This window comes from Ptychodera flava, chromosome 5 (genome assembly GCF_041260155.1).
Source record: "Ptychodera flava strain L36383 chromosome 5, AS_Pfla_20210202, whole genome shotgun sequence".
NCBI classification, from domain to species: domain Eukaryota; kingdom Metazoa; phylum Hemichordata; class Enteropneusta; family Ptychoderidae; genus Ptychodera; species Ptychodera flava.
Window position 1 is genome coordinate 27,490,496 of NC_091932.1, and position 13,985 is coordinate 27,504,480.

General features: G+C 39.2%; 1 protein-coding gene across 1 annotated transcript; it reads right to left on the reverse strand.

Moving 5' to 3' along the window:
* Positions 1-445: 445 nt before the first annotated feature.
* Positions 446-13,784, reverse strand: LOC139133412 (peroxidasin-like). The gene is made up of 7 exons (XM_070699983.1): positions 13,681-13,784; positions 9,797-9,859; positions 8,780-9,040; positions 3,791-5,420; positions 2,823-3,028; positions 1,376-1,664; positions 446-618 (listed from the first exon to the last, which is right to left on the reverse strand). The coding sequence occupies exons 2-6, from the start codon at positions 9,852-9,854 to the stop codon at positions 1,414-1,416; spliced, it is 2,406 nt and encodes an 801-aa protein (XP_070556084.1). The 5' UTR covers positions 9,855-9,859; positions 13,681-13,784; the 3' UTR covers positions 446-618; positions 1,376-1,413.
* Positions 13,785-13,985: the final 201 nt, after the last annotated feature.

A 13,985-nucleotide genomic window follows, 5' to 3' on the forward strand; every position in this document is an offset into this window, starting at 1 on the left:
GAATGAAAGAGACCGAAACCTGAATATTCATTTCTATGTAAATTACTTCAAAGATCGAAAGTCTCTGGTACATACTGTAGGATTCCTCTTCGTCTCATTGTTGTTAATAAGAACAGCTTGCTAGGCTGAAATGGACATTGTACGGCATAAGACGACGACGAACGTCAGACCAGTGCGTATGTCAATGAACGGGGCAATAGAGTTCAAGAGTGATTGATAGAGTTCCAATTAATTGATTAATTAATTAATTAATTAATTAATTAATTAATTAATTAATTAATTAATATTCCTCATTTTGCTGGTTACACATTTTTGTTCAAGGCTGTCCATATCCAATTGACGGGAAACTTTGGGGGCGTATTAACTTGTTGTTGATGTCGGCCCGGGGGCTTCTGCGCTGGAGTTGTGTGTGAAATGTACGCAACACAATATACGACACATTGCCTTAATCTAAGTTGTGCTGTTTAATCGATCGACATTGCAATATTTAGAATCACTACATTGCAAGTTTAGAATAAGACTCAACACGTACATCCCCATCTAACCGTGGATGTACATATCTAACCGTCGACCGTGTTATCTTTCGTTGCGCATGCGCCGTCAGTGGAAGTTCTGCAACTGAAAACAAACAGGCAAAGAGAATAAGCATTACAATGGATGATAAATATCTCGACGTTTTAGGTATTTTTATTACAGACATGCATTTGTCAATCTGCCGATATCGATGGAGTAATTCCAAGAATATTGTGACTACTCTGAAAAAATGATATCAAACTTATTGGATAGGACCTTATGAAGAGCAACAAGTCCTGCCTCTATATAAATTCTTACTTTTGATATTTTCACTGTCTTTATCTTGCAGGTCAATTCCATGTTCCTGTTCTACTCCTAAAAGCATGTTGGAACGCCCACGCTGTCAGCACAGCGTCAATACATATAAAATGGACTGTTATTGTATACATTTTACAAATGCATTGCCATTCGGGACCAGAATGCATTTGTCAACAACAGCAATGCGGTTGACACATACCCTACAGGCTGAGTTCACAAGCTGAATACTGTGTATCTCAACGTGCTTTGGGGAGTTAAAAAAGGAACTTTAGTTGACATTAAAAGACAAGAATTTTGAAAAATTATTATCAAAAGTTACAGCTACTGGCCCTTAACAGTTGAATTTATGTCCGGAAAGGAATGCAATTTATAACAATTATATGCCTTTATTAGAAATGTGAAAGCTGTGCCACAACTATATTCCGATTAATACTATATTCTGCCTCGTTTCAGGGAACCATTTCTGATACAATGAACCAAACTGCAATAAAATTTCGAGCATATCTCACTCCCCGGTGATCTTCAAATCTGTCCCACAACTCACCTATCGTCCGGACAGCAATGGCACCATCGTATGTCAAACTACTCCACAGTGTACGTGACAGTGAACGTACACGTCGAGCAAGCACCGGACGAGTCCGTGGCGGAGCAAGTCACTGTTGTCGTCCCCACTGGAAACATCGAATCGGGTGTATGAGAACACAGTACCTCCAGAGCATTGCCGGAGCTGTCGGTGGCAACTGGGTCATCCCACGAAATATCGGGTCTGATGCAAGGGTTTCCTGTCTCTACCAAGACGGCAGTGGGGCATGTAATATTTGGAGGCGAGTTAACTGTGAAGTTTCAACAACATGAAAAAAATGTCATCGTTAATAACGTAAATCTTGGTATCGTTTTGTATAACTTTTACGTTTTAAAATGATTGAGAAAAGACAAACAAATATTATTTTCCCCTCTGAATAAAGTTTTTTGAGATATCTTATTTCATCTAAACTACTCATCACTGTAACAGGAAACTCTAAAAGACTTTTCGAACAAGTCTGCTCTACTTTAAGGTAGTATGCGCCTCGAAAGTGAACGACTTAAACTTTTGCTCAAACTTTCCTTGAGGAATCTTTCAACCATTCTCTTTCAAAATCAAGAATAAAAATCGGGGGTCAGTACTAGAGAAACAAATGACCCAAGATCTACCGATATTTAAAATTCAAAATGGCCGCCATCCCTGTGTTATCTCAATGGAGAAAAATAAAATTTTCGATTTTGGAAAAACTAAGACTGTAAAAAGTTTTCTTACAACAAGGGCTTTAAAATGAGCCCCCACAAGAGGTATATCAGAACATAATTGTAAAAGTTTGAGAGTCCGAATATCTGTCCCTGAGGCACATTCCTCCTTAAAGGGTCGGCAGCTGTAGGCCTAACTTTTGATGATTTTTCACTACTTTTATTTTGTAAGTCAACAGCAAGTTCTTGTTCTACTCCCAAAACCCATGTGAAACACAAACTAGTATTTAGCTTGGCAACATAGCGTCTGTAAGCGTAAAATGCACTGTTATTGTCTACATTTAAATCGTAGCCCGGACAGCAATAACAACTCAGTTGACACAGTCATGTACAGGCCGAGTTGCTAAGCTGAATAACGTGTGTTCCATCATGCTTTTGGGAGGAGAACAAGAAACTAACACGATTGAAACCAATTTGGGAGAATTGGATCTTTATATTCTTCAGATTTCTCAAAAGTGGTGAGTGCCCTACAGCGGAATGTTGCAATATTACATATTACTCATAAAAACATGTGCATTGCTTAAAGAGAAAAGCAGATGAGTTAACATTTGAAGATAAAACCGACATTAGTTCACCATCAAATTATCCAAAATTAGTTCCAATCGTGTTGTTGACATTAAAACACAATAATAGTGAAACACATCACCAGAAGTTACTGCTACGGGTCATGCACGCCTTTCGGTCAAATAAAAAGAGTGATATCGTTTTACTTTGATTGGTATCTGTCCATGCTGTCAAGTCCATCCCGTCAATTTGGCTGCAGCCGAGGAGGGGTCTCTCAGTGGTTGGGTTCAAGAACACATCTGCCTGAACTTGATCGATGTCGGTGTTGTCACAGATAACACGAGCAATAGACTGTTTCCTTATCTCGGCGAGCTGAGCGGCCGTGAATACGCCATCCTTTTCATGCCAAAATCTAGCGAGAAAGAAAACTCAATGAGTTGATTTTTTCCAGAAATTAGAGATTTAAAACCGTAACCTGGTTACCGTTAGTTTCATCATTGACTTAGAGGGTCCAAAACGAACATCACGCATCGACCACTTGCGGCTGACTTGCAGCGTGTTCGCAAGGTTATATCTGATTGGTCGATTGTCAATATTCACAGCAACTTGGGGAGTTTTTTGTATCATTAAATAATAATGGTAAGTTTTGCCGACCAATTGAATAACAGCTTCCAAATCGCTACAGGTCGGCCCACCACTTGTGACGTAGGCACCGATGATAACTTGTTCACGCATAGGTAGTCTAATATAGACCGCTTTGATAAAACGTACTTTCTTCTTCTTGAATGTTTGAACTTTGGTTTTGATTGTGTTGACATTCTACCATAAAAATGAGACGTTCCTGTTTGACATTACCGAATTTTGAAAGCCAGGCAACGGCAACAATGACTAAAAAATATCTGATCGGAGGAACTTCCCAGCTTTCTGAGAAAACGAAGTTTTGTCTTCCTGCTTGCCCCTTGGCTCGTTTTTGTTTTGTTTGATTGTTTGCGGAAGTTATTTACACGTTTGGATTACTGTCGCTTGTGTTTTAGGTACACTGCGGACAGCCCGCTGACCAGCCTCTTTCTATGCCAGAAGGACCGTCCGCTGTGTTCCTTCAGTAACCAACAGCAGCTGTGGTTTGGATAACAAGGTTTGTGTCAAAGTTGCTGAATGTGAGGAAAAAAATTACCTGTCTCCCGCTCGGGTGTTCCGGAACTGGGTTATCAACAAACACCTGAACGTCGGACCAAGTATACTTCCTGGCAAGGAGTCTTCCGCCATTGCACCGATGAACAGATCGATATTTCTGGGACTGCCGTACAATTCCTCTAGCTTATCGAGAACGCCCTGGTTTGATATCTCGTGCTTTAGATCATCGAAAGTGTTCCCCGGATGAAGGCCACATTTCTTGCGCCAGCTGCTATACGAGGGGAGGCCGTGGTCCCGTCCACGCTGGATGTTCAGGGCCATCAGGTCAAGCGCGACGGCTTCCGCCAACTCAAAAAGGTGCTCCGTCAACTCTTCAGTCATGATCTCATCGGGCAGAAGTTCCTTGGCACCTTTTGCAGAGAAACCTCTGAGGATAGGGTCGATGCCGCCTTGTTCCACAATCCTCCAAGGTTGAAAGAAGGCAAGGTGTAGTTGGAGATTTCCCTCTGGGATTGGGTTCAAGTTTTCATCAAGTCGAGGAATAATTGGCCTGACAGTGCCATGCCCGAACCTGAACGTAGCTGTTGCAAAGACATTAGCAATGGAAGCATCGGCAGATGGATTATATTCCTGGTAAGTACCCAATTGATCCATACCCTCAGGGCCCAAAACTTTGGGTAAGTAGTGGTCATAAACAATGTGTTGCAGTTGTGCACCCATGATTTTTCGGGCTTCCTGGTACAGGGTTTCGTCGTCCCAGTGTGGATTGATCAGTGACAACATGCCACTGATACGATTGTGTTCTCTGAGGAAGAGTGTGTGCATGCAAGTGAGACCGATTTGCTCATTGGATCTTACATCACCAGCGAGAAAACACGGGATTGGTTGAGAACTGTTGTTGCTAAGGCACTCCATTGGCGAATCAGGGTCATACGGCAAGAGAGGGCGACCAGTTGGTACCTCAGTTATTTCATCATTAACTCGGAGGCTTCCTTTCCCATCGAATGCTCTCAGGTCATCTGCCAGTGATTTGGAACTGCCATAAATCTGTGATCCATCTATGTATGACGTAAGTGCATTGATTTGCTCCCTAGGTATGCATTTGCCAGAACTGGTTGCAATACCAGTCCCGCACACCGCACTGGACCTTATGAATTCCAGACACTCCACGCTCATTATACGGGGGTCGCCTTCAGGCACTTGGATCGGGAAACAAGGGGCCGTGTTGTCACATGTGTCACTGCACTTGACGCCGGCCGTGAAGGACACTGAACTTGGGCTCTGGGGGGTCAGGTCCAGGTCGTGATCGAGGAACTGACCAAAAAGCATGACAAAGTTGCTCAGTTCAAGGTCGTCGCTCACTGTGTCAGTGGAGCCGACAACTATAGATACTTTGCGGGGACTGGGCAGAGATGAGCACTGGTTTGGCCCACGATTCCACCCGACTGGCTCGTTGATGATGTCCTCGTAACGAGGGAACAGGAGGCGGGCGAACGGGGTCAAGGCAGCGCCCTGGGTTGGCTTCGCGATGTTGTTACACGTACCGTCGGCTGTGCGGTACTTGGCATGAAAGCACACGTCGTCACAGGAGACATCTTTGTTAAATTCTGTGCAATTCGACATCGCCATCATGCTCTCGACGACGCTCCTTGTCATCGATGTGTGTTTTGCTGAAAAAAAAGAGAAAACGAAAACCATTTGTTTTTTTTAGGTAGAATTTTAGGTGGAATTTTAATTTTAAGCCTTTCAAATTTTCGCAGCATTTTGTTGATATGCGCATGTGAACTCACTTTAAAGCTTATGAAGGAAGGAACATTTTAACCGTGTTACATGTAATTCTGTCAAAATCGCCAATGTGATTTCAGAGAGATAACATATGGATAGCGGTCATTTCGAATTTCAAATATCTGTAAGTTTACTAGTAAGGTAATTTGTTCCTGTTGTACTAAAATTTGCAGTAATTTGTCTGATTGAAAGAGAATGGTTTGAAGTTTCCTTGAAGAAAGCTTGGACAAAAGTTGAAATCTACCTCACCGCCTCACTTCAACACAATGATGGCAATTGCGTTTGCGCACAGTGGTTGCGGCAACTCAGTGCCCCCCCCCCCCCCACCTCTCGATTTTATGAAGTATTCTACCACTGTGAATGGGAAAAGATCACATTTGCTCATCAAGCCAGAACTTCCTTTTGCCAAAGGCGATTATCACAGTCATGGCCCATCTAAATGACATCTTACTTATCGTATTGCACTTTGCCGTCAGTCGCCATATAAGCTGATGGAAATCTTGAACTGAAAAGGCTCAGATGGTAAGGCATACAATCAAAAACGTTGGACACATAATTTGTATTCACTTGTTGTGGTGCGATTTTCTGTCGGTAGCGCACGGACGAGGGGTGCGCGGAACATCGGCAGTATGGTAAAATTTAGCATCTCATTATTGGTTAATCTGGAGAAAATGTGGTCGCTACATTCGATTTCTAGTCACGTGGTGCGGTTCGACGAGCGAGCCGCTCCCTGCACTGTGACTCAACCCACCCTGGACACCAGGGCTTTCATTCAGTGACGTCCGAATCATGCGAGATTCGTGAAAGAAGGTTTAAAATCTCCAGTGGCCCCACTCAATGCTGTCATAGAATTGAAACTGGCCGCCAGCTCTTCAGCAAGCCAGTGATAAATGTCAGGTCACAATGCAATCATTTCTCAGTATAACTCCTATCTCTTATAATAACTAAACGCAGCTGTAATTGGAAACCATATTCGAACAAAAATGTTCCAATTAATCTCCCATATTTTAAAAAATACATACATTTCACTTTTTGGCAATGTTTCAGGCTTTTTGAAAACTAGCGCTTTAACACTGCTCTATTTTGTCTCTGTCAGTGAAGATTTTTTGGCAATATTTCATTTCTAAAGCTCCAGAAAGCTATAATCTTTGATGCACCTTCACACAGTTTTGCTGTGTCTGCAGAGCTATTCTACCTCTCCAAATGAAGTCGCAACGATAGATGTCCAACTCTCAACGCAGCCTGCCTGTATGTGATATCAAGTGTCATAGCTCACTACTGAATTTCAGTCGGGACCAGGTCTAGAGTTCAAGTTTTAGTATTGTACAACGCAATGTTGTTGGCGAGACCAATACTGTGTATTTCAACATGCTTTACGGATGGAGAATAAGAACATGTTTTGCTTCATGGAAAACAGCAAACAAAAATAGTTTTAAAAACTCAGATATACAGCTATCGCAACATACTTGAATAGAGCTTGGATTAAATTAGAGAATAATGTTTTTAAAAAAAAGTGAGACATAACAGCAAAGTAAATTCACAAAATTATCTAAGCTATTTCATTTTCTACAGAGAAAGTTTCGTGTATGCTGCCTTCAAACTGCAAAACTCCAGACTGAATTTGTCTGAGTGGTAACCCGAATTGGAACCAGATATGAACTGAAAATGCTCACGTGTTTCATTATATATTGCAGGTATGTGTGAATTTTAACCTTTGCCACATGTTTGCAACTTCATTGAAAGTATTATGATCAACATAATGAACAATAATCACTGCCGATAAGGATTAGGTCATGAAGTATACAAATATGTAATTAGCCGAAATAAAAATATTAAAGTTCTTTGACTGCTGTCACTGTATCACCATTTTATATAGCAAGTGCAATTACCGTTGGCCAAGTCCTTCAAGCCATATATGCCGAGCTGTGAAAGCTCATTAGATTTGCAAATTATAAATTAGCTGACATGAAAATGTGAAATGACTTTTGATATTGTTTTAACCTGGTATAATCATCAATGTACATAGCATGTTTTGCCAACTTTGATCAAGTAAATCCCAGTATATATCCCTAATAAGCAAAGTTCGTTAAATATGTAAATTAGGAATTGGCTTAAGTAAAAATGCTTAATGATTTTCAATAATGTTGTATCATGGTATCTGCAATATATGTAGCAAATTTTGTCAACTTTGGTCAAGTCAATTCAGATATGTATCTGTAATTAGGAAAGTTCATTAAATATGCAAATTAGGAATTGGCTGAAGAGAAAATGCTTAATGACTTTCAATAATATTGTATTATAGTGTCTTTAATGTACATAGCAAGTTTCATCAATTTTGATAAAGTCAATTCAGATAAATATCCCTAATTATGAAAATTCATTTAATATGCAAATTAGGAATTGGCTGAAGTAAAAATGTCTTTTGACTTTCAATAATGTTATATCACAGTATCTTTGATGTATATAGCAAGTTTCAACAACTACAATCAAGTTAATTCAGAAATATATCCCTAATTGGGAAAGTTTATTAAATATGCAAATTGGGAATTGGCTGAAGTAAAAATGCTTAATGACTTTCAAAAATGTTGTATCATAGTAGCTTCAATACATGTAGCAAATTTCATCTTCTTTGGTCCAGTCAATTCAAATATATATACCTAATTAACAAAGTTCATTAAATATGCAAATTAGGAATTGGCTGGAGTTAAAATGCTTAAGTTTCAATAATTTTAAATCATAGTATACCAAGTTTCGTCAATTTTGATCAAGTCAATTCGGATATATCCCTAATTAGGAAAGTTCATCAAATATGTTAATTAGCAAATATCTTTCATGGAACCCCTTAATGGTTCCCACTGCTGATATATCTTGGTGTGATCAACATTTGTAGCAAATCTCATCAAATTGTGTGTAGTCGTTTTTAATGTATATCCGTTTTTTCTAAAATCATTAATTATGCAAATGAGCAAAAAGTATGCAAGCCACACCCACCAAAAACTAATCAGTTCTTGCCATTTGCTAACTGAATATATGTACCAGATTTGATTCTGATCTGATGAGCCGTTTTTGAGATATCGGACCAACAGACAGACAGACAGACAGACAGACACACAGACAGACAGACAGACAGACATCGCTGCGACATATGCTCACGTGTGTAAACACGTGAGCAAAATACGGGACAAGGCTTGAGCGAAATAAGCGAGCTGGCTCTGTAAGATTTGAGATGTAAATGGCAAATTACCATTGCGGCGTCTGCGCATGCCACCCCCATCGTGGTCGCGCATCACCTCCATTGCTGCGCCGAAGACTTCATGCGCCCTCGCTATCTCGACTATTTCCGGAGAGGGGAATCTGAACAAGGTCAGCAAGTCGCTCGAGCTTCTGGCCTTCCTGTCCAAGAGGGCGCTTTGGGTTTCCCTGATGGCGCGGTCCACGACGTTCCTTCCGATGTCCACGCACTCACGAAGGAAGTCTTCATCGATATCCTCTGCGGTGATTGTTGCTTTAGACGACGGGAAAACAAGAAAAATACCAGGACAAATTTTGAATGTCAATCTGCGTAGAGGTCAATAACAATAAACCGATGCATGCTAGCTGTTAGTTTAATATTCGTTGCCATCAGATGACCGAAGAAATAATATTTTTGAGATCAGTTATCGCGTTAGTTGAACTCAGATTGCATAATCTCATTGAGACATACTTAATAACGTTATTAGTATATACCTGCGTGATATTTAGCAAGAGAGAAACAGAGAGAGGCACACACAGAGAGTGAGAGACACAGACAGACAGACAGACAGACAGACAGATAGATAAATAGATCGATATCGATAGACAGAAAATAGAAAGATAGAGATAAACTCTGAGAGAGATAGACAGACATAAATCGATAGATAGATAGACGGGTATATATAGATAGATAGATAGATAGATAGATAGATAGATAGATAGATACTACTACTAATAATAATAGATAGATAGATAGATAGATAGATAGATAGAGAGATAGATAGATAGATAGGTAGATGGATATATAGATAGATAGATAAATAGATAGATTGCTTGATTGATTGATTGATTGATTGACTTTTCCAGTCTCAAAATCATAAAAATGTGTAGAATTTTAGAAATAAAATTGATACTTTTAACACAGGGCAGTTATCGATATGTGGTTATTATTTCAAAGCAAATATTGGCGAAATGAGATCAGCGAAAATTTTGACCACAGACAAATTCTGGCAGAAATTGAAAACCTTACCTGTTAAAAACAGCACACCTACGAGCAGTTTAAAGACGGAAATTCGTAGCAAGTCCATGATTACTGTCAAAGAAAGAAGTTATATTTTTGTTGACGGAGAAGGTAGTCGGCGACAGATATTGGGATCATCAGTTTTTGGAAATTCAATCCCGCTCTGCTCCATGGATGGAATCAGTTTGAAAACTCACGGAGGAGAGAGTGAAGTTTCCATCATTTCGCTGTTGTGAAAATCGAGTCCCCGCGACTTTTAATTTCCTCACTGCGTTAACATATGTTTGGCGGCCATTTTGGATTTCAAATGTCGGCAAAACCAATTCGCTCGATGACGCCTGGTTGTTATTATCGTTAAAGTAAATGGCATAATGTTTCAGCCAGGAGAGTTCGAGCAAAATTCAAAAGTTCCAAATTCAAGGTGCACACACACACACATACTACATTGAAGAAGCATAACTTTCCTTGCCATAAATGCAGAGTATAGGTAACAGCTGCCTGCCCACGGCCCTCGGAGCATAACGTTTTGACGAGGAGGTAAAATTATACAGAAACCTATTTGTTTGACAGGTTGAAATGATTTCCAACGTTTGGTCAGTTGAGATCAGTGGTGACACAGTGTTTGAGTCGTAATCATTAGTTCAGGCAACTTTTCAAACTAAATCTGTGGGGAGATTCCTGGTTACTTGTTTCCAAATATTTCCTGAACTGACGAATAACTCAATTCTACAAATATGGTGGAAGGAGTAAAAGCTACAATCTTATTCAAAGTAAGTGTTAAATTTGTTCACTCTTAATTGTCAAGTGAGTGTACCGCAACTACAAATTTTTGTTTCTAAATGTTAAGAACGGCAATGTTGTTAGTTTTACGCGGTTTCCGTATTTAGAATTTCATAGTTAAGGTAAAGGGCGACGAATTCGGACGCGCACACGCTTTAGAACGTTTCTGCGTAGATTTAACTCCAGCCTGCCGCAAATGGGTTATTTTGTAGTGCATATATTTAACATCACCTGTCCATTGTTGAAATTGCGGTTTTACCTAATTTTTTGACCCAGTCTCTTAGAAATACATGTGACCTTTAATCTTGTCATATTTTGACCCCCTAGGAAGCTGGTTTTTATTCAATATGAGCGAAAATTAACATTTCTCTCCCATTTACATGGCGCATATTACCCATTCACCTGGAGATATTGTAAACAGTAGCGTGGTGACACCCTTTTATTAAAAGTGTAAACTAAATGGTATTATGTCAGGATTTTATTCGCCAAGTTTGGTCAAAATGACACCATTCAAAGCGACAGGAAGAAAGTTCGAATATTATGTAGTGATATAATTTCGATATCATCATTTTGTGATCGATACTTATGTTAAAATTTCTTTACAAACATCATAAAACCTATAAATTCGATAGATATGGATATTAATGCTTGGTATTTATTACAATTAACTCATTTGCTAAGCGTTTTATAATTGCTTTCTTTAGTTTAAGTGAATTATATAACTTTTATTTATTTCTAACAACGCCATTTAACGTCCGTTACCATGGAAACGAGCGTGGTGACCCCCATTTTTATTTCATTTTTGCACTTGCACAACTTCCAAGAATATTTGTGCAAAGTTTCAAGAAAATGACACCACAACCTAATTTTGAAGTAATTCGTAGTACTTCACCTTAAGTTTATAATACATACATACATACATACATACATACATACATACATACATACATACATACATACATACATACATACATACATACATACATCATGCATGCATGCATGCATGCATGCATGCATGCATGCATACATACATCATATAGCCTTTACATACCTACCTACCTACCTATCTACCTACCTACCTACCTACCGACCTACCTACCTACCTACCTACCTACCTACCTACCTACCTACCTACACTACATACATACATACATACATACATACATACATACATACATACATACATACATACATACATACATACATACATACATACACACACACATACACATACATACATACATACATACATACATACATACATACATACATACATACATACATACATACATACATACATACATACATACATACATACACACATACACAAATACATACATACATACATACATACATACATACATACATACATACATACATACATACATACATACATACATACATACATACATACATACACAAACAGACAGACAGACAGACAGACAGACAGACAGACAGACAGGCGATTAAAAACAATGAGGGGAACCGATCAGGAAGAGGGATGACGAGGCTACCTCGGGAGGGGAATGACGGGATTGGAAATGGTGCTTAAATAGAAACTGTGACAATGACATTTCTGACATTTTTTACAACCTTCCTCTACTAAACGTCTTTAATACATTGACAAATCTACGATTTCTCCCAAAGTTTTGGTTTTATTCTTCGCTATTTTTAGGCATTAAAAGTAGTGATGATGATGATAATAATGATGGCGTTAGTTGTGATGGGTAGGGCAAATTGCTAGTGATCGTTAAAGGCCCTTCCCAGGGCATCGAACGATACAAAACTGTTTTGTGTTATGGATTACCTGCGATCATAATATTGTTGACCATAGCATGGGACCGGATAGCGTCAGATTAGCTTTGTCGGCCAACCTATTCAAAGACTACTCAGATAATTCAAAATCATCTCCAGATGTTTAAATTTTGAGAGAGGTAAGGCCTAGCTCAAGGTCAATAATGGTGGTCACATTGCAGGAATGATTTCACTCAAGACAGGTCCTATATCGTAACGTGGAATAAACAAAAATGCTCATGTTCAAAATTTTCAGCAAATTAATTCGCCAATCAAAAATTATTTTAAAGCATTATAGTTTTTTTCAAAGTTACAATGTCCGTGATAGTTGTTAATCCATGAGCAGAGCTGACACACAAGGAAACACGAAGAATAAGAAGACGTATGTTGCTTGACAGTTTGAAACAAAATATTATATTGGCAATATTATAAAAAAAATTACTGCTGTTATCCCGCTTTCTACGAGGTATTCGTCAAATAGATTTACATTCAATTTGGAAAATTGAATGAAAATCTTTGCCGATAATTTTCCGCTTTTCGTATTTACGAGTACTGGAACTTAGCAAACGAGGCTGATCGCAATTAGTTTTAGGTTAAAAAGAGGGAGTGAAGCCAAATGGTGAAGAAACCAATTGAAAAACAGTGGACTCGCCTGAGTGTTTGAGTGGGCGGACAAGGGGGCAGACAGAGAAGTGGGCAGGGATTGGAATGCCGCTGGCAGAAGGTTGATTTTGGGAAGACTTATGTCCAGGATATTGAAGTTGTTCCCTTGCCTTTGTAGAAAACCAAAAGGGCATAATAGATATCTCACACGATTTACACAAAATCATGTATCACTCGTCCACCATACATCCAATCCAAAACTGAGCAATTGAAATCGAAAAGCAGAACTTTGAAATCCGCCATTCAATATTAGTTTCCATATGTAACACTCGAAACAAAATACTCTTTTGCAAAGAGCTTGAAATTTAAGAAAAACGTTCCTGAGACACCATCCAAGGTCAAAATAATATGTTTCTAGTAATCTGCCTGCCATATTTAAGACCCTCCGGCCCTATGACTTCTCTTCCGTTTTACTTTTCGATGTATAACAGCCCATTGTGATTAAAAATAAAACAAAAGTTCCCGACCGATCCACCGTATTTCCTGAAAGGCATGCCAACAAATTAAAATTTCTCCCGTGCTTTGGGAAAGATGGTCACGCTTTAAAACGCAATTTCTGTTATCGGGGCTTGTCTACTCTCATTCATAGAACACAAAATTCAAGAACTTTTGCAGAACGTAAAATCCGATAGTTGACAAAATGCCAATACACTTACCTGTCCAGACTGCAGTCGTCAAATGTCGTTTATGGCGGGAAGGTGTCACTTAAAATTCCCCACCAAAGGTTGCTGTCGCCCGAATGTCCCGCCTTGATGCTAATAATCTTTTTATCCAAATTAAATGTTTGTCAGGATCTGCCGACAATATGGGTGATTTGCTGACAATATGGTGGATTTTAGATAAAGTGGTTTCACAACATTCAATTGTACACTGCGGCCATCTTTGTTAGGCAGAAGAAGCCTCGGGGACAATTTTTCAGATACGAAACGTTTACAATATTTTTCTTATATGCTGCTTACGC